Source organism: Phallusia mammillata, chromosome 5 (assembly GCF_965637545.1).
Source record: "Phallusia mammillata chromosome 5, kaPhaMamm4.hap1.1, whole genome shotgun sequence".
Classification (NCBI taxonomy): domain Eukaryota; kingdom Metazoa; phylum Chordata; class Ascidiacea; order Phlebobranchia; family Ascidiidae; genus Phallusia; species Phallusia mammillata.
The window spans coordinates 6922288-6944233 of record NC_137256.1 but is presented as its reverse complement, the minus strand read 5'-3'; the positions used below and the strand labels follow the sequence as shown (position 1 = coordinate 6944233).

The following is a 21946-nucleotide window of genomic DNA, read 5'->3' as shown; positions in this document are numbered from 1 at the left end:
GTTGTGATAGGGGAAAACAAATGGGGATTTAATCCACGACCATGTTTCGTATGCAAGAAAAAAGTCTGTGAGAAAAAAATCAAAAAACAAACACATACACAAACCGTCGACTTCCGGGAAGAGCACACACAAGATGCATAGGTAGGTAGTGAAGACACACTGTGCATCACACTTTATATACGCCTATTGTGTTCAAACAATGCAAATAAACAGTCACCTCGTGCGTCACAATATAGATTATAACGTCATAAATAGCTCAGACTGTTCGTCAGACTGTTTACTTTAGCTCGATCTGTGGATCAAGTTTTAAATTATCCGGGCTTTTTGAACGCCATTAAATGGTTTATGGGTGGGACAAGCCCTTTTTTCACATAATAAATTTAAAAACAAAAACAAGCAGGTAATTGGCGGCCGTTGGTGAAATAGGAATCTGCGATGCGGCCGTCTAAGCAAAAAGGTTGTGCACCCCTCACCTAAATGGTTTCGCCTTAGCTTAGCATACAGTATCGTTTTCATTACTTCTGCCTGTTGCAGCTTATAGGATGACAACTGTATGATAGAAAGGTATTAGCGGATCCAAATCAACGCACGTTACATTTAAGTCTATTAAATTTTTTTGGCGGCCCAAAATTGGCCATATTATTCAAATGTATGAAATAGAAGAATAAGCTCAATTCTGCAATAAATTTTTAGTTTAACAAACTGACCAGTTGCAACACATAAGGAAATACTGAATTCACGTAATGGCGAGAGATGTGCCAAAATGTATTCGAACATGATTTTGCTTTAAATCACGTTTTGGCCTTTACGCCAACTGCAGGCAGTCGCAATGCGGTTTTATGCAAGAATGGGCAACGAAGAGATTGTAGAAACCCGAGAATAAGTTTCTGAATTGCGAGACGGCCAGTGGGTGGAACTGGAAAGGCTTTGTATAAGTTTGACAATAGCTTAAACTTGACGCTATATCACAAAACGATATCCCAACCTAAATAGCATTAACCGTCATTATGTTCACTCGCAAATTCAGCGGAAAAAAACAGTTTGTCGAAAATTTGGCGGTTTGCAGACATAGTGTTTCAGTGTCGCCTTGGCCTTCGTGAAGTTCGTGTATATACTAGTGCGGTGTATTACGCACTATTGGGCAAAGTCACGAAGCGTTTTAATACTTGAAGACAGTAAGTTCAACCAGTTGCCGACAACAAAAAGTCAAATGAAAAGACTTTAGATGGGGTCGGCTTAGAATACAGTATAGTCTTCATTACTTCTGCCTGTTGTAGCTAATTAGGAAACAACTGTACAATGGAAATGCTTTTAGCAGACCCAAAAATCGGCCTTTCTAACATTCAATAAGTGTTTGCAATGTAAGAACAGACTTAAATCCTGTAACCCATTTTTGAGGAATAAGCTCAATCCTGTAATATATATTTTTCGTTTGACAAACTGACCAGTTGCAACACATACGGAAATAGCAAATTAAGGGGCAGAGTATAAAACATGAGGGCAAAAAATGTGACAAAATGTATTCGAACATGGTTTTGCTTTGAATCACGGTTTCGCAGACAGTCACGTTCACTACGGCGCGGTATTATGCAACATTGAGAAACGTCACCGGGATGTAATCGTTTCCTGCAGCCTGCAGTTTGTTTTCAAGTAGAGATAGTATTGAGCGTGTTGCCTCTGTTTTTTAAATACTTAAATAGAGTATATTGTTGTCAGGATTTTACTGTTAACGGTACAAAGTTGCACCGTATGTGTCAAATTCTCGGAGAAATAGTGTTGATGTTGCATGAAGTTTTAAATTTATTGTTTGTTGGGGAACACAGTTTCGTACGCATAGGCTAGTTTCAAGACTATTGTACCGTAAAAAACAAGCTAAGCACTAAGTATTTATTATGTCCAAGGGGTTGTCAACGCTAGATCTGAAAGAAGCCCAAGGGTTACCAAACCTTTTGCCACAGGAACGGATAGTTTTCGAAAAATTGCACTAAGGCCAAACAGTTCAGAAGCCCCAACGCAGCCGTTTCAAACCGGAGTAACTTGGGGTTTACAGAAGCCAAAAAACTAACGTGCTTCGGTTTATAGTTTACAACGTATCAGAAGGTTGGAAACCGCTATGCCAATTTCTAACTGTCGAGATTCCTGACCTTCCGTTTCCCCACAAGAACAAGAAAGGAGATTTTTTCATTCCCCGTAACAACACAAAAATTTCGCTGCGAATTTTACCCTCAGCATTCCTGAATTTTTCAGTGCTGGTAGCTTGTCTATCCTTTGCGATGTATTATGTTTTTGCTGTGTTTCGCAAGTGAATCAAAAAAATATTAACCCTATTGCAAAGGTGTTAAACCTTTTATATGCCCTAAGCACGTATACGTATAATTCATATGTGACTTAACTCATATGTGACTTACAGCAGTGGTCGGCAACCGCCGGTCCGCGGCCCGATACCGGTCCGCGAGGAGTTCGTTACCGGGCCGTATAATTTTTCAGGTTAAATGCTATAAAACATTTTGCGAATGTATACCGGGGATGATAAACTAATTTAAGCGTTTTTATAGCTATATATTTTTAGTTTTTTGAAGACCGGTCCGCGATAAAATTTTAGTTTTCAAACCGGTCCGCAGTGCAAAAAAGGTTGCCGACCCCTGACTTATAGTACCAATGGCAAATCCAGCTATGCTCACAGCGTTATGTCGATGCTAGGTGTACCACAGTGTAACTAAATTTCAACATTTATATACCTTTTGGAAAAAAACAGAAACATTTTTTGACGGTGACAAATTAGAACGTTGAAACTCATGAACAAATACAATGGTTTTGGTCACAAACACGCAGGAGGTTTTGAAGAAAAGCAAGTGAAATTATGTCATGTTCCGTACACTATATGTTACTTGTATTTTAGTCTTAAGGTGTACGTGTACCGCCGTGGTTGAAAGATTTGTTTGTGCGATGTACGTCAAACAACAATTGCAGAGCACCATAGTGTTCTAAGCCAGTAAGCCTTTTTACATGAGCGAATCGAACCGTATCGTTGATGCGCATTGTGTGACGTCACGATTTCGATTCGCTAAAGCGTAAAATTACATGTTGCCGAAACGAATCGCATTCAAGGTTTTCAGCTTTGCGCAAAAACGATATGGTGGTTATTGTAAAGTGATATACAAACATAAGGCCGCTTAATTGTTAATTTTAAAGTATTTTTAGCGTTTTAGTCTATTCTTCCGAAAAAATCTGTATTAATTTGTGTGCAGCAGTTGTTTGCGTCGAGTTTAGACATACCAAATGTATGAATTTCTTTATTGTGAACAGTTAAACCATCAGGAGTAGTTGGAAGAAACATTCAAAGTGTATAGATTACTCTGACTTCGCTGTCCAATAGTAATACGTGCTGATTTCTAAGTTTACATACTAAAACTGTATTACATTCCCAGGCCATGTAGCACATTAAAAAAATCCTTTATATGACTGTACAAATCTATTAAATTTGTTTCATTAAAGTCTCTTGTGCGTTATATGTATAAAAAACGACTAATTTGTATAACTTTGCACCAGTTGGACGAACAAATTAATGAAATATGTAACTTGGTGTATGGAACGTATGTTCAGCATTAACTACAAATTTCCCTGTTATATTAGGCACCAAATTAAACTAAATACATATGGTTTCAAGTTGACCTATTTGTTCACAAAAGAGTTCTCCTAAGCGTATTGGTGCCTAAGCGTATTCAAACCACCTGTGCCGAGCGCATCGAGAATCGGAGAAGTCTAATACGCTTTGCCTTTTTTCTTATGAGCATCTACTTTTTGACTTCGCCTCGTGGCGTTATTTTAATATTTCCCAAGGCTTTAACTTGTTGCCCAATAATAATTTCATTGCTTGTTGTGATAATGGTTAAAACTCTTTGTGACGTCATAAAGTGATGTGTTAGTTCACAGTTGAGCGTTGTCTGGCTAATAATTCTTGGATTCAGCTCCAAGTTCGGAATAAATGGAAATGTTTGGTCGAAAACAACAACAACAGTATTTGTTCGTTATAAGGTTATTGATTTGCCAAACTGGCGTAGCAATTTTCAAAAAGCTTTCTTAATTTAGAGACAGAAATACAATTAAAATAACATGTCCATGGGTCGCGAAAAAACACTTGACGAAATTTTGGTAAGTATTTGGGTCGCGTTAAAAAAAGGTTGGGAACCACTGTTCTAAGCTATTTTTACACCAAAGTACATTAATTTAATGTCTTAAGAACTCGGGAACATTTTAACAGTAAAATTCAGATCGAAATTTGGCAGATTTTCTCTTACAAGATTCTCTATTTAAGCACCGGTATATTGCAGTTCGTGTACTTGCGTGCGTTTTACTTTGACCGTCGTCACATACATAGTCATTGGTTTGTGTTTGCACTGTGATATGATAGCCTCTTGCGGTGTTTGTTTAGTATGTGTGACACCGACAATGTGACAGTAGGTGAAATACCAAGTCAAAAATGCAAACGAAAGCGATCCAACGTACTTGCAATGAGGCAGACAACTCGATGGCGAACTCATTGGGAACGTAACGCATTCAGGCGTTGCCCAAGAAGAAAACAAAAAATGATGTATTCAAGAAAGTTCTCTCAACATCGTCTCATGCCAAGCCCATAAGTTCTAAGATTTTTAGCGTTGTACTACCAGCAGTTTCAGCCAAAACATTCGCCAGGTACAGTCCCAGGTTTGTAAATGGACAATACTAATTTACGGAAAACGGAAATGACAGAAACGAAAGAAACGACATACTAATTTACGGAAATAGGAAAAGACGGAAATAATTCAAATCTAATTTACGGAAATAGGAAATACTTTCAAAATGACGGAAATCGACAGAGATCATTCTCTATGCATTTCTTATGACGGAAATCGACAGAGATCATTCTCTATGTGTTTCTGATGACGGAAATCGAAACTCAACATTCTGTATGCATTTCTTATGACGGAAATCGACAGAGATCATTCTCTATGTATTTCTTATGACGGAAATCGACAGAGATCATTCTCTATGTGTTTCTGATGACGGAAATCGACAGAGATCATTCTCTATGTGTTTCTGATGACGGAAATCGACAGAGATCATTCTCTATGCATTTCTTATGACGGAAATCGACATAGATCATTCTCTATGCATTTCTTATGACGGAAATCGACAGAGATCATTCTCTATGCATTTCTTATGACGGAAATCGACATAGATCTTTCTCTATGTGTTTCTTATGACGGAAATTGGCACTTAACTTTCTCTATGTGTTTCTTATGACGGAAATCAACAGGGATCATTCTCTATGCATTTCTTATGACGGAAATCGACATAGATCATTCTCCATGTGTTTCTTACGACGGAAATCGACAGAGATCATTCTCTATGTGTTTCTTATGACGGAAATCGACAGAGATCTTTCTCTATGCATTTCTTATGACGGAAATCGACATAGATCATTCTCTATGTGTTTCTTATGACGGAAATCGACATAGATCATTCTCTATGTGTTTCTTATGACGGAAATTGACAGAGATCATTCTCTATGTGTTTCTTATGACGGAAATCGACACTCAACATTCTGTATGTATTTCTTATGACGGAAATCGACAGAGATCGTTCTCTATGTATTTCTTTTGACGGAAATCGACAGAGATCATTCTCTATGTATTTCTTATGACGGAAATCGACAGAGATCATTCTCTATGTGTTTCTTATGACGGAAATCGACAAAGTTCATTCTCTATGTGTTTCTTATGACGAAAATCGACACTCAACATCCTCTATGCTTTTCTTATGACGGAAATCGACAGAGATCATTCTCTATGCATTTCTTATGACGGAAATCGACATAGATCATTCTCTATGTGTTTCTTATGACGGAAATCGACAGATATCATTCTCTATGCATTTCTTATGACGGAAATCGACACTCAACATTCTCTATACATTCCTTATGACGGAAATCGACATAGATCATTCTCTATGTATTTCTTATGACGGAAATCGACAGAGATCATTCTCTATGCATTTCTTATGACGGAAATCGACATAGATCATTCTCTATGCATTTCTTATGACGGAAATCGACAGAGATTATTCTCTATGCATTTCTTATGACGGAAATCGACAGAGATCATTCTCTATGCATTTCTTATGACGGAAACCGACAGAGATCATTTTCTATGCATTTCTTATGACGGAAATCGACACAGAACAAATTCTGAACGAAATCTTCTTTAATTTTTGAAAAAAAATATTAACGAATTGTAAAAGTACACTGCAAAGGGAAGCAATAGTTTGAATATATGAAAATATTTTTAATTAGGTTTTTTTGTGCATGAAAAGTATGTTCCCGAAAATGCAACTTTTCCAGGCGAGCAAGATTTATGGAACCACCTTCGGTAAGTCTCGCACAAAATTTGTTGCTCATCGGTTTTGTTGCCGTCACAATCTTCGGCCTCACATGCAGACCATCGGTTTGACGTAGAGATATCGCCAATTACTTTATTGTAAGAACAATCTTGGATGGCAATTTTTGAAGAAAAATCATCTTGACTTCTCCAAACTGTTCCTACTCTTTTTTTTTGCTTCATCCAACCTGACTCTGGGTTGTCGTTCGGTGGTTATGGGTGGGCTTTTCAGTATAAGTTGTTTTATCCATTTTCTGAAGCAATTTGGACAGGTATTGGCAGTTTGCTTATAATACAGTAGCAGTTTATGATCACATGTACGCCACAATCGAATGAATTTGATTTGCATTCGGACATCGGTGCATCGCAAGAAACGCCAATCATCAATTCCGGTTGTTTGATCGCTACTGCAAAGCATGCTTTGACGATGTTGAATGTGGCCGCGAAATAATTTTTAACTTGGGACAATGATGTTGGCAAAGAATCTAATAAAAATATGTTTGAAGTCTACCACAATCAGATACCAATGAATTCCAGTATTTGCAGCAAACATTAATCTGTCGCAATTTAATGCATCGTTATTGCACGCGAATGCTGCAATAATTTGATGCTCGTTTTTAATCGAGCCATTGATTAAAAAACTGTCACCAAATAGATAACCTTCTGTGTCAGAATGTATCGCCTTCACAGCTCTCTCAATAGTTAAGTCAGCCAACCAATTTTGTTCATCTAAGCATTCCCAAGTTATGCTGGATGTATTGTCTTGCGGTAGCTTGATTTCAACAATTGCCTGTTTCCATAGGTATGGCGTTGGTAGAGGAGCATGTTCCGTTTGTTGTAGACAATCGTCGCTCGTGTCTAGTTCCGAAAGTATATACTTACTTTCTATATAGAAGATACTCTTGATATGCTAAATGTGTTGTCATACTCTTCAATGATATTTCTTTTCTTTTTTGGTGTTGATGTAGAAATGACCTTAGAACGGTCAACTGGATTTATCGCGTCGGGTGCGGGATTAACTGAGTAATCGTAATCATTGGGTCGTGGTCGTTTTCTTCCGGATCTTTTTTCATTTCCTCTGTATTTACGCATCATCATTGATAAAGAATAAATTGCCGTGTCGTTCATTTGCCCTTCAGGAGTTTGAAGAGACATGTGGGCTGCCGTTATGTGAAAGCATCGCCCAGTGCTGGGGCATGAACAACGCGAAGGTAATGGAAGAAAAACCTGCCTATATAACCTTATAATAAACCCTTTATTTACCTTACTGTTACATAACAATACACGATCAGAAGCTGGCCGGCTGTCTCATAGTATGGAAAATATACGCTCGTTTTTGTTTAGAGCAGTGGTTCTTAACTTTTTTCCTTGCTGCACCCCTTTCAAATCACCAACCAGTTTTCTCACCCCCTGGGTTTTTGCACTTATATACAATAGACCTAAGCAACCTTAATGATTTAGCATCCCCGCACCCCCTAGGAACAGTTCTCGCACCCCTTGGGGGTGCTTGCACCCCTGGTTAAGAACCCCTGGTTTAGAGCACTGGTTCTCAAACTTTTTTATTGTCGGGGCCAAATGGTATTTTTTTAAGTGTGTAGAGAGCCACTAAAGATTATTACTTTGAAAGCTAAAATAGCAATGTTTGGTGGTTTTCTGAGGTCTGGTGCGAGCCGCAAAATAAGTAGTTGGGAGTCGCATGCAGCCCCGAAAACCGAGTTTGAGAACCACTGGTTTAGAGCATACTGCGTTCTCCTTCCCAACATACATATGCCACTGACATGACATGTTCTCAAAATACATTATATTATCAAATTCTGGGAGCTTCTTTCAAGAGTCTTTTTTAACACACGCCTACAAACGGAAAAGGCCAATCGAAGCACAGACTGTCGCAAACAGTATATAACCAAGAAATCACATAAGATTCTTTATGTTACTTCATAATGGTAGTCTACGTTCCTCGATGAAACTGCCAGGTCAGCAAGTTTGTCCATCTCGACGTGCTAACGTCACAGATCAAGTTGGATTCAATCTAGGAAGGAAAAACTTGCTGAATTGACAATTACATCGAATAATATTGACCACCATTATGAAATAAAACTGTGTCTTTTATACAAGATATCGATCTCCGTCATCAAAAATGCATAGAGAATGATCTCTGTCGATTTCCGTCATCAGAAATGCATAGAGAATGATCTATGTCGATTTCCGTCATAAGAAATACATACAGAATGATCTCTGTCGATTTCCGTTATAAGAAACACATAGAGAATGATCTCTGTCGATTTCCGTCATAAGAAATGCATAGAGAATGTTAAGTGTCGATTTCCGTCATAAGAAATGCATAGAGAATGATCTCTGTCGATTTCCGTCTTTTGAGAAATATTTCTTATTTCCGTAAATTAGATTTCAATTATTTCCGTCATTTCCGTCTTTTCCTATTTCCGTAAATTAGTATGTCGTTTCTTTCGTTTCCGTCATTTCCGTTTTCCGTAAATTAGTATTGTCCTTTGTAAATACACTACGACACAAAAAGAACGCTGGGACAAACTATAAGAAAGGCGCTTTGGATATGGTGTAGTTCTTAAGTTGAACATTAACCACGAACCGCCCAGAACAGTTTGTGACAAGTTTGTTAAATGGTATACTCGGCGAATCTAAAAACCTTTCAATTTGAAAAGAAACAAAAGCTTAATTTGCCAACATTGTCCAAAATCGGATGTGTAGATTTACACCCTTACAATTCTGTGGAAGGCGAGTTTATTTTCTTTAATATTCCAATTTTATCGAATACCTGCATTGCCTTTTAAAGTAAACTTTTTAATGAAACAACTGTGTTTTGTTAACTTCTGTGCAGAATGTCAAGAATGTTATTGAATAGTGCTGGAAACGTTTCGCAACAAAAAGCGGGTCAAGTTATTTGCGACAGATTTATCAGAAATCGACTTACTGGAAAAGTTTATCATTGACTGTGACGTGCCGTGGTATCAATGTACATCGTTGACCGACATGAAATGTTCGCAAGTTCGCTTCCCTTGCAAAGCCAGCACATGAAAGGCATGGGAAGAAAACTGCCATAACCCTGGGAACGGTCACAGTATAAAGTCATTTGAGGAAAAGTGATGACACTGGCAGGTCAAACCTCACGGATTTAATAAAATGCAAATTTGCAGTTAATCAGTTAAAGTGAAAGTTAGAAGCTTTTTAGCTTTGTATTCTGATATTTTCCTTGCAAATTTTAGGTATTAGGGATAACCAGTATAATCTCAACGTAAAAATGAAGGTGATTTTAGCAGGATACTCCAAAACGGGCACAAAGACAATGGCAGCAGCGTTTCGTCTTCTGGGCTTCACAACCTACGATTTCTTGGAGAACTACTACTACGCATATGAGGGCTGGGAAAAGATTTTTAAGGGCACAGCTACAGTGGAGGATATTAAAAAGACGTTTGAGGGTGTTGATGCAGTTACGGACACACCAGCCTGCCATTACTGGGAAGAATTGCATGAAGCTTTCCCAGAAGCAAAAGTAAGATTTTGTCAGAAAATATTATTAATGTGACAAAACATATGATGGGTGAAGATATATTTCCTTTCACCGTTCTGTTAAACATATGAGATAAAACGTTTGCCTACGACAGACAAAACAGCTTGGGTATACCGCCATTTGCTTAAATATACTCTCATATTCAATACACTTGTATTTTACTCAAATTTACTGACGTAGGGTTCATTATAGTCATTACCACCAAGCAAAAAGCTAGGTGATTATTGTTTAATTTGTAATTCGTATGATTTGTGTTTTAGATTATTTTCACTTGTCGTGATGAAGACTCTTGGTACAAAAGCATGGTTAATCAGATTGAACTGCTGAATCAGACCAAAGTATCGTGGTTCCTCTCGGCTTTCGCTCCAGCCTGCTACCTACGCGACGGCTACCAACGCTTTATGTGTAAGTAACAATCAACCTCGTGGTATCAACAGGAAACGAAGTTATGGTTTTTGCATGTAGTCAGATAAAAGTATAAAAGGGCCCGCCTATAAAGTCTTCCCTAAACTAATTTGCTGAACAAATAAGGTCGCAAACTTTGTAAACCGTTGAGTACGTATAAGCTAATACATCTGAGGGTTCTGAGATGGATTTAGGGCTACATCTCAACTAATATGTTTTCCGTACGCTCGGTATGGCTAATGCCCAGAAAATGCTTTGCAGCAGAGGTCTAACTTTTTTTTAATAATTTAGACCGGTACCTGGGTGATTTCTCGAGATTCCCTATTCCCATAATCAAACCCCACTTGGAAAAGGTGTTGAGGGCTCACTACAAATATCACAACGCCAATGTTTTAGAGGTAAGAACCGCAAATTCCGTTTTCTGGTTATATCGATGGCTACAGAGCTCTTCCTATTTTATATTTGTTGCAAAAAGTTATTCGCTCCTTTGGGTTTTATTTAATGTTGCCAGTGGTATATTGGAGCTTTATTTCAAATTAATGAGGCAATAGTTCACACTCGACGATATAGCAAAGGAAAGAAGGCAATTTGTCGGCGCAGGTATCCAGATCGCTGTAGGTGCTTAAACAAACACATTTTAAGTGCCCTTGAGAGAAGCCGCTAAACGGTGGTTCCCAACATTTTTCGATAAATTCCTCCATTAACAGTTAAAACATTTTCATTTTTCCCAATAGATAACATAGTCGATATCAAACCATACAAAGATAACTAAAATGGGTCTTTCATTAACTTCACAGGTTATATTCCCAGAGCTGAAGTGTCTATTTACACATTGACGAATTAAAGTAAATTTCTCCTCTCCCCGGTTGGGAATCACTGCGCTACAATGTACAATTTAAAAACATTATAGGTTTCGTGATAAAAGCGTGAAACAACTTTACTAAAGACACTAAAACTTATTACAGAAAGCTCCCAAAGACAAACTCCTGGTCTACAAACTGTCGGACGGCTGGGAACCATTGTGTGAATTTCTTGGTGTTCCGGTTCCGAAAGAACCGTTTCCACACCGAAATAAGGGTGGAAACATTATCGAGGAGGTAACGAAATCAGACGCAGTAGTGGCGAAACTACTTGGGCAGGCAATGATCGGAGCTTCAGTCGTGACAGGTTGTCTGGGATATCTTGCCTATAATTTATTTTCGTCCGGTACCTGGACGTCAGTCACCCAAGCTTTGTATAACATTTTTTGAAGTAAGGTAACAATAGTTTTGCTTGTACGCATACAAGGTTTGGTCAACATGCTGTATATCTTCAATGTAATTTTTTCGCTTCTCTTCCTGTTAAATATTCATTTTTGCCTAATTTATTTTTCTGAGCGCCCAAATGTTTGACATGTTTCTAAATTATAGAATTAATCGTCATAAGCGTAATATCCCTCGGTCTTTTCGTTACTAACCCACATGCTGTTTTTGATGTATTTGTTTTTTAACATTTTTTGGCGTCTTTGTTGATTTTGTACGTAATTGTGCAAGTGAATTGACTTTGTACAAACAAGTTACTGCGAAAATCTGTGGTGCTGTTTTCTGTGGTATTATTTAAAGACTTTAAAACCCCTTTAATGACTCATTTGGGCCAGCAGGCTCGCGATTATAATATATTAGACTGTTATATTGACCTGGGCATGTGTAGTCCCTGGAAGCACCATAGTTAAGAACCGTAGGTTGTTTTGTTGCATTTTAAGCAAAAAAGAAACATTGTTAATAAAGTTAAAAATCGGGCAGGACTTTTTGGGCAGGGTTTGGGCTCAGTTTTAAAACGGTCTTGATTCGGACTTTGTTTTTTCAATCAATCTGGTTTAGGCCAGGTTTGCTGCTTGTACTTGGAGCCTCGGTTAGGCTTGCTAACAACTTCGACTAACACCACAAAAAGGAGTATTGATACTACTACAATATTAGTATTGGTACGGCAGTTAAAAATGCAAAAACCGCGATTGACAATTTATCCGTTGTCCACTTAGCAACATACCACAGGAGAACATTATAAGACATTATAAGATTTTTCTATGCGCAATCTTCACGCGATAGTTTACGACATAATATTATTCATTTGCACAAAGACACAGAATACAGAAATACAGAATACAGCTGCCTTCTAATCGCTGTCAACGAAGAGATTTCAAGCACGCACAGTCTTTAGTAACTACACCTGTAGTATCAATTACAACCTACACAGCACTGTGTCAAAGTTCCAACCAGTCCAAAGTCTTGGTAAACAAAAGGGGTAAACTTGTTTGATTTGCCCTGAAGCGAGGCGAGAGAACTAGATGCCCATGCGTCCAGGATTGTTTAGGCAATTATGGACTTGAAACAAGTTCCAATTGCTTCAGATTACACTTATTAGTCATTGGAGACCCGTTAATATTTAGTTTACACACAAAGGCCTTTTAACACAAATACTTTGGCACTAGCCCATATAAGACCGTGATTGACTGAGTTGGGACACAAGACTGCTTGGTTAAAAATGCAGTTTTACGTTTTTTGCCTGATAGTGGCCATTGCAAGCGCTGGTAAGTAAGTTGTGCTTTATCTTAAAATATTTTATCTTGCTATTTGTAGTTTAATTTTTACCAACCGGTAGTGGAACGTACTATGAGCAACCAAATTTATACTCTTTAATCCAACAGAAGCCACTGCAGACGTAAAAACAGCCATTCATGCTGAAGCAACAGCAACGTGTCCTGCTGGTACGTTCATCAACGTCAGAACAGCGTACTACGGACGTCGATACATGATAGAGTAAGTTTATGTGTCCATTTGCGATTCAACCAAACCTAACAAATCAGCAGACTGCTAAATTTTCCTCTAAAAATGAAGCGAAACTTTTATTCTAAGCTATAAACAACATTTTAGGTGTGGTGGGGATCTAAGCTCAAGTTGTCACGTGATCAATTCCACCATTGTGCTCACTGCAGTGTGTCAGGGTCAAAATTCATGTTCTGTGAGTCCTGCGCAGTTTACATTCGTCGATCCGTGCCCAACCACAACCAAGTACACGAGATTGGATTACGAATGCAGTAAGTTGAAACACAAGGGTCCCAATAACGTTTCAAAACACTGGTCTGTCAAATAAACAATAAAGATGTATTTTCCGTAAATTTTTGTTTTATTACTTTTTTCTTTATTTTTTTAGCGAACTTAAAAGCCCAAAAACAACTGGCATGTGAATTTGGTTTGCCGTCAACAGCAGTCTGCCCTGCCGGAAAAGTAATTCAAGTTCATCGTGGATTGTACGGGCGAACAGACCCTTATCGGTAAGTCATAAAAAGCATTAATCAAGCATACGGATATATGAATCATAGTACGCCAGGCCTAATGAGGGCATCATATCGAATCCAATCACAGGAGATTTTTCCTAGCCCATTCCTTGCTTTTGTAATTGGCGGACAACCTTGACAAAAGGCAAATGCTAAGCTTTATCGTTGAAAAAGGTTTAGAACATTTGTAATATTTTGCAACACCGTTGGAAAACAAGTTTGGTTGATGGTTTAACAAGTTGGTCTAAGTGAGAACAAATTGTTATTAAGCTAGTTTTACTGTAATAATCGTACTTATGATCAATACTGTTTGACTTAGTTGCGTAGGAAACCCGAATCCCGGGTGCGAGTTACCGAGTTCCCTTGAGAAAATCCGCCAGCTGTGCGAGTACCACGACAAGTGCGAATTGATTGCGAGCAACGATATATTTGGGGATCCCTGCCCATATGTTCCCAAGTACTTCGAGATGGATTATTTCTGCGTATCATCGCCGGGTAAGATTTGACAGGTCGATTATAAAAACAACGTTCAATGGATTCGATGATTAATGTATTTCTGTATGTAGTGAGCTTTTTTTAATTTATTTTAGATTGAATTATCCTAAAAATGTTTAAAATTGTGTATTTAGCTGTCACAGTTTTATATCATACTTTATACTGACGGTGGTTCACAGCTTATTTTGTAGCAAAGAAATAACAATTACATTTTTGTGATTTAAAAGCTAAAAGTACAAAAACTTCCTTTTAAGAGATTGCATGTATAACGAAAAAACATTTGACGAACACCTTTTTGTAAACGCTACATGGGCTATCTCGTTTAAATAATTTCTTACTTTGCAAGTGACGCACCACAGTCAACCCACAATAACTATTTGTGAGCACTCTAGCGCCACCATCACTTGCCCCGGCCAGCAGCAAATACTGGTTCTCAGCGGTTTCTATGGAAATGACGCTACAACAACGTATGTGCACTCAGATTTTTTTTGTATATTTTCTATTGTCACAAAACTGTAGTTTTAGTTTCAGAGGGCCCAGAATATGTAACCTAATAACAACTGCTTTTTAATTTAGGCGTTTATGGTGTGAATTAATACGTTTTCTCGATGGTAAATATATGCTAGTTTGCTGCCCTATAGCCCGAAAACACTACATACCATAAGTCCTTGGTTTCATGATTGTGCTGTTATCTATTTAATTCCTCGGCCTGAATTGCTGCTGATAATAATTACTTTGTATTGAATTGTAAGTAACCTTAACCTATACAGCTTTCAAAAATACCTTAAAGTCTATGTATAATCTTCTTTCGACTTTTCACAAAAAAACAAATATTTAACGACTGAATTACAGTGTTTAAATGGGTATTTTTTATACACAGGTGTGGCAACAATCCTCCCGTGACAAGCTGTAAAGCTTTCGCAGCGCTACAAAAACTGAGGATCCTCTGCAGTCTTCGCAATTCCTGTACACTTCATGCCAGCAATTCAGTGTTCGGCGACCCATGCCCGTATTATACCAAATTCATTAAACTCACATATGACTGTATACAGTAGAAAAGCATGTAAGCTTAAATAAATATGTACCTACCCGCCTTACCGACAGGTCAAAGAACTCCTATCATAATTGAAGCACTTGTGTCTCATTTGTCTTGCTTAACACTTTTTGTATATGTGTGAGTTTGTTCACTGTAAAAAAATGTTTTTCGTCGATGCATGTAGTAAAATGGTTGGTGACTGTTTATTGCTCGTTGTTGGCTATGATCATTAAACCATGTCTAGTACTGTTAAGGTGTTGCGTGATAACTCTAAACGAAAGAAACATAAAACCATTCCACGTTTTTACAAAACATAGATAAAATGCTAGTGAACCCCAATGTAAGTGTAAGACACACCCATATATGGTCATGTAGCTACTGAGGACACACCTCTCATACTGCCATGGACTGAACAAACAAAGTACTTGACAAATGCAGTCGAAAGATTGCGCACGTCATTGCATGACCAACAAGAACAACGTCAACTAAGTAACAGGTGCTGGTCACGTGCAAACCACTCTGGTCTACGTGACAGCGAGTTGAGAAAAACGTTTCAACGTTTGTCTAATCGATTGCATGTTTGTTCACAGCAAAAAAATATGTTATTGCAGTTTATGAAATCATACGAAACGTAATCAAAAGACACGAGAAGCAAAATGCAAAGATTCTTGACCAAAATATCACGTCTATTTGTTCGATTTCATTTCGTCTATTTGTTCCATAACAGTCATTTTTTCAAGCTTTAAAAAGCGCATAATTCTGACAATCGGTCCTTAATGGTCCAACGCTATAGTTTACAAACAATTTACCAGTAAAAACATTTCCGAATAGAAAAAGTGACGGTAGCAAATTTGCGCAGATCTACCTACGTCATTAGCTTCTCGTAACATGCGTGGTTAAATTGGAACATTTTGTGGCAGGATGTGCAACCCCATGTGAGTAGGGGAGGGGCTGGGTAACAAGACGCACAAATAAACAAAAAGCAGGTGCAAAACCACCGTCACCCTTAACAACCAACGACGAAATTACAAAACAGCAATTATCCCATTTGACACACGCACGCTTCCGGGTATCAAGTATAATGCATTGGCGTTTATAAAAACATCCACTTAAGGACAACATATTGAGTTGTGAAAGCGCGTGTTTCAATGGTAATCGTACCCCATTAACACACTTATAACATCACACCCCTTGCGTTTTATACCAACAACATGCACATGTGCATAGACATTTACACCACAAAAGTCCTTTATGGAAAATTTCTCCTATGAATTCGAGAGCTCTTGCGTCAAACAGGCAAGAACAAAGTTGATTTTGCAAATATGTGTTTGATTTGGGGCTTGGGAAAGCATATGATATGACGACTTAGTTTGGCGTATATATATCGGGTACAAAGTTGGTACACTTATTGTTTCGCTTCTGTTTAGAACTGCGAACACCAACGAAGAAATATGAAGTTACTTCTTGTACTGCTGGCCTGCTTTGCCGTAAGTCTGCTGTTTTTCTATATGCCTTGGGGTTAGGGATTAATGCTTTACATCAAATGTTTCGTACTTTTGGGCTTATTGCTTGTCCACATACGCACAAATGTAGTGGTAGTTTTATTGACTTTTTCAATGCAGCTTAGTGTACATATTCTGCATTGCAAAGTTTACCCCTTTTTATTTCAAATTTTTACGTATGTATTATTGCAAATTTTGTTTGTTACTTTTTAAAACTTACACTAACCTTTATTCAAAGATAGTTTATTGGACTGTATTTATCTGCAACATGGCACCGTTTTTTAAAGACGTTAATCATATAAATGTTCAATATGAGCAAGACTATAAAAACACAATACTTAAATGTTAAATTAAATTCACGTTCCCACTCAAGTTAGAAATCTCAACCTAATTATAACCGTTAAATGTGTTTTTCTAGGCAGCCAATGCAGCCAGCACGTACGGTTACAGTTACTACTATCAAAGAGGTTTCTGCGTCTACCCGTCTTCACAAATCTACTGCTACCAAATCAACTTCAACCCATATTGGTGTTCCACTCGGTACTATGCCTCCATTTTGAAGGTTTATCCCGGTAGCGACTGCGGTAGTGCCGATTGGAAAGGTATGATAAAAAGAATGTTGCGAAACAATGTATCACAAAGAGTCCAAAAGATTATAAACTTTTCCGAAACAATAATAAACGAATACGTTATTTTTTTAAAAATAACCGTCCAAAGGTTATTTTTGTGATTATTAAAAGTCAACAGGGGCAAAATTTACAACAAACTTAACAACTTACCCCTATTGCGTGACAATAAATTTAACAGCACTGTATCACAGAGACCCCGATCGCCGATGTCGTCTCCGAGATGCAAAACATGCTGAAAGAATCTCTTCACAATATGGCGAAGGGGCTGGTCGCCAGCAGGGATGCATGGATAAAGAAGATCGACAGCTACCATGCTAGCTTCAAGTCTACCTTTGTTAATTACATTACACGTTACTATGACTACAAGCTCTCGTGAGTACATCTGAGTCAACGTAAATTTTGAGATTGAAAATGTCGGGTAAAACAATTTTTTTTCGTAATATTTCGATAACCCACATTTGCGTCCATTAATTGGAAATAGTCTTAAACAGTTTGTTTAACAGATGCGTCACCGACGATGCTGAAAAATCCGAACTGATCAAAGAAAGAGACACAAAGATTGCCGAGTATAATGCAAAGTTGGACAAGACCAGGGAAGAAATTTTAAAGAAATACAACGATGCCCTTCTGTCCAAGCTTAACTCTGTCATTGAATTCCATGCCAAGCTTGTGGAAAAGTAAGTAATCGTGCACAATTAATAAAATGCATCGTTTAAAACAACATCGACACTTTGGTTGATAAGTTTGGTTTTCTACCAACGCCTCCAACATGAAACTTACATTAACCTAAGTTAATTGGTTTTTATATTACAACATAATAAAGGATACAGATAAACGGCGAAAATATATTCGATTTTCCGCCTTTAAAAATTTGAGATGTAATTCTTCAACGAAATTCTGTCATTTAAGAAAATGTTATTGTGTAGCGCCGCCAAGTGTTTGACCACTCGTGCCGGAAAAATTGATGATTTCACTCTCGAAGTCAACACGAAGCTTAAAACTAACGTGCTCAACTACTACAAATACCTTCTTGCTATCCTCAAGAATCGAACCGAAAGCTACAGAAAAAACTTGGCTGTCGTTCATTGTAAGTTACAAACCTGAAATGGTCAAAAACATTACGCTAATGAATTCGTGGCATGCATGGTGTTCATTGCACAACATGAGACAACATTGCGACTTCGAACTTTATAATACGTGTAGTAGGCTACGTGTTAATTTTAGTCCCTATATGACATATCAACATAAGTTATACGAAAAAAGACTAAATATAACTGTAAATAGTGTTACATATGCTGGAAGCAAAGCATAAACTAATAATGTTGTGGAAATTGTCGTTATGTTTCCAATCAAGTTATTAAACGACGTTTAAAAATATTTTGTGATGTGTAGCTTAAGTCATTAGTGTTTCAATGTTTTGAACGATTTTTTTATTTTGCGCATTTGCTAATTCTATAAAGTTTACAACCAAATTGGTGTTTTCACCGTTACACGACATTTCTCTATGTTTGCAGGCAGTGCCGATTGGGAGAAGGATATTGTGGACGGAGCTATCGCCTCTTTCGCCAAGCATGAAATGTTGAAGATTAGAGACATGGTTGCCGACTACAGCAAAAAACTTCTCAGCGCCAAAGACAAGTTGATCGGCTACTACACATGTGCTTACCGATGCTACCTCTCCAACTCATATCTTCAGTTCTCCAGACGATATTATTACGCTGGATGGTAAGAATAAGTAATTTAGCTAAATCGCGTTGTGGGCAATTAAATTTAAAATGGCGATTTAACTTCAATTTAGGGCGTTAAATGTTAACATTTTAAACGTTATTTAATCTACATCCACAAATGTTAAACATTTTTGTTTGATGTTTGGAAGCAAAGAAAGCGCATAAAAACTAATAATGAGAAACTTTTGAAAAGAAATTGCAAAAAAGTGCAAGCGCGGATTTTTTTAATATATTTGGATTGGATTTGAAAATAAAATTTAAAGAAAGGGCCAGTTTCTTTTCGGTCGGTGAACCACTTTACTCATCCCGGCCCAACTAAAATGCAGCGTTATTTTTTCAGCCAAAGTTTGGGAGAGTGGTACCAATACACAAAATATACTTACACCAACTATTGCGTACCAGCATACAGCTATAAGTGGCGCAAATCAACTTACACCGGACTGAAGACATGCGACTTGAGTAAGTATTGTTGGGTACACCTAAAATGTAGTTGTTTGATATTTGCACCAAATTATCCGAAGACTAAATTCTCGGAAAATCGACAATGTCCATCATACATAGGCTGGTTTAGGTGTTTTAAAATTAAATATGGGTTTATCCAACACTCTTTCAGCTTTCCAACTACATAATTGAACTATGACACAACCCGTTTTGCTAAAACGAATTCGAAAATACGCAACACAAGTTATGTCGGAAGAACTAACTTCTAACAGTTTTCTAAAATATTCTAAAAAATCTAGCAAAAGCTATTTAAAAACATTAACATGATCACTTATGTTAACCGAAAAAAGAATTATTCACCGACATGTGTTTAACTTATTGTTGTTCATTTTAAGACGCTTTGAATAAAAGCGTGGATCAAGTTTCGGAAGAGCTAAAGCAAAAACTTGAAGAGGCTTACAACAAATACGTCCAGGAGTTTGCCGCATGGAAGGGTAAATGGATTCAGTACCACATCGACTACGTGGCCCGTTATAAGGCGATTGTGAAGGCCAGACACGAGTGGATCATCCAATATACCACTTCAAAATACCAAGCCTAGTAAGTGTGCAAATTTATAAAATCGTATTTTCGCAAAACAATCCGGAAATTCAGAAAAGCTTGGCCGACAATAATCTCTTTTGGTTTGTTTGCTGGCATCCATTATCTTTCTTTCAGTATAATACTAATTTTAGTTAAAGATTAGACCTTGGTTGTTGTTGTTTGTTTTTTCAAAAAATAACAACATATTTACTAGCATTGAAGCTCATTGTGACACAACCTCTGGTCGCATATTTTTTGCCTTGTTACAAACTATTGCATGTATGAGTTTTTTGACAACACATTTTTACTCTATCAGCAACGGCAGCAAGGACTTGACCCCCGAGCAGCAAGCAGCAATTGCCGAACTGACCAAAAAGCTGAGTACACAATACGACGAGGTTGTGGCAGCTTACGCGAAGAAACTGAATGAAATTGTGAACCAATGCGTTGTCACCTTCACAACCAACATCGCAAATTACCGTAAATATGCTGAGTCATATTTCAACAGATTCCTTTCCCAGTATTCTTCCTGTATGTCCAACCGCGATGCAAGAATCGAGAGTTACAAGAAGAGCTTGGAGAGCAACAGAGACAGGCAAAGGTCTTCAATCCTTAAATACATTTCTGCGGTAAGAGTTTATGCTGATATTGTTGGGCCAAGTAGGCAACATTTTTGCATTTTTCGTGTTGCTTTATAGCTTTATGGCGTACAGGCCGCAATGCACAAACTATTTAAAGGCTTTTTGTTAAAAGCATTGGTGATGAAAGGTTTGCAAACGACAAAAATGGCAAAGAACGGGGGATAGATAAAAGATATAGGCTCCATCATACCCCAATAGTGAAAAAACAATCCAAACAAACTTAACTATTGGCTTGGTTGACAAAGTAGATTATGTATGAAATACGCAAAAGCCTATTATACTTTAAACTAAAATCGTCCAGCTCGTTGCTTGGTGTATAAAGACTATCATGAACCTTGTGCTTGTTGTAAAGGCGAAATACATGTAACTTATATTAAATTAATAACGATAAATGACTAAATGCGTTTATAAATTAGAATCAGTATACAATACACTGCATAAAATTAGGTCACTGTTTAAATGATACCCATTATGTACTTTTTTGAACAACAGGGCAAACTTGCTCACTTCCAAAACTACATTAAAATGATTGCCTCATACCATGGTGATAATCTTCCTGAAGAGGCTACTGACTTGATCGATGCCTATGCCAACAAACTGGTCACCTACTGCAAGTCTGTGATGGGAGACTTCGACAACTATTGGGCTGACATCATCAGCAAACTTGTCCTGCACTACAGCTGCTCATACAAGTGCACATACAGAGAACCTACTGCTCCCACTTACAGTTTTGGTAGCTACTACAGATGGACTGTGTGCTATCCCACCGCACAGAGCTATTCCTACTACTATAGTACCTACTAGTAAGTATTATTTTTCACAAAACCATATGTGCCTGTGATTGATATGTACTCTTTTCTGTATATATGCTCCTGCGCAAAAACGTTATTCAAATTTGGGAACCATTTTACATCGCATGAAACCTTTGTCCAAGATTTGTGTTGCAACTATTTGAATTGAATAGACAATAACATAATTTTAACTAATATCTTAACTTGTACTTAAAAGTATGTCATTTTTTCTTTAATTGTTTTAAAGCTGTTTTTAAATTTAGAATTTGTTTTTTCAGCTACAACTGCAATTAAGCCCCGACCCGCCTGAGCAAATGACAGCGACGAAGCAGCGCCCGAGACAGCGCCACACATCGAATTCAGAGGATTTTTTTTCGCCACCACATGTATTAGTGTATGCTTTTCCCTAGCGTAGTTGTGTCTT

The 21946-nt window shown here is 37.7% G+C and overlaps 3 protein-coding genes across 4 annotated transcripts; all 3 read left to right on the top strand.

The window, feature by feature from the left end:
• Positions 1 to 9270: 9270 nt before the first annotated feature.
• LOC145229020 (uncharacterized) lies at positions 9271 to 12148 on the top strand. 2 transcript variants are annotated; one of them, XM_080094268.1, is made up of 5 exons: positions 9271 to 9548; positions 9710 to 9942; positions 10221 to 10365; positions 10657 to 10763; positions 11331 to 12148. In XM_080094268.1, the coding sequence occupies exons 1-5, from the start codon at positions 9536 to 9538 to the stop codon at positions 11613 to 11615; spliced, it is 783 nt and encodes a 260-aa protein (XP_079950394.1). In that variant the 5' UTR covers positions 9271 to 9535; the 3' UTR covers positions 11616 to 12148. The 2 variants fall into 2 exon arrangements, with proteins under 2 accessions (XP_079950394.1, XP_079950393.1); XM_080094267.1 differs by lacking the exon at positions 9271 to 9548 and having other exon boundaries at positions 9584 to 9942.
• A 687-nt stretch (positions 12149 to 12835) lies between these two features.
• LOC145230703 (L-rhamnose-binding lectin CSL3-like) lies at positions 12836 to 15462 on the top strand. Its single transcript, XM_080096206.1, has 7 exons — positions 12836 to 12931; positions 13049 to 13160; positions 13275 to 13438; positions 13555 to 13675; positions 13998 to 14173; positions 14520 to 14640; positions 15054 to 15462. Exons 1-7 carry the CDS (start codon positions 12886 to 12888, stop codon positions 15226 to 15228), a joined length of 915 nt encoding a protein of 304 aa, XP_079952332.1. The 5' UTR covers positions 12836 to 12885; the 3' UTR covers positions 15229 to 15462.
• Positions 15463 to 15531: 69 nt separating this feature from the next.
• Positions 15532 to 21535, top strand: LOC145228214 (uncharacterized). Its single transcript, XM_080093220.1, has 10 exons — positions 15532 to 15549; positions 17130 to 17313; positions 17532 to 17712; positions 17844 to 18017; positions 18267 to 18427; positions 18855 to 19065; positions 19408 to 19526; positions 19904 to 20108; positions 20407 to 20719; positions 21224 to 21535. Exons 1-10 carry the CDS (start codon positions 15532 to 15534, stop codon positions 21533 to 21535), a joined length of 1878 nt encoding a protein of 625 aa, XP_079949346.1.
• The last annotated feature ends 411 nt before the right edge of the window (positions 21536 to 21946 follow it).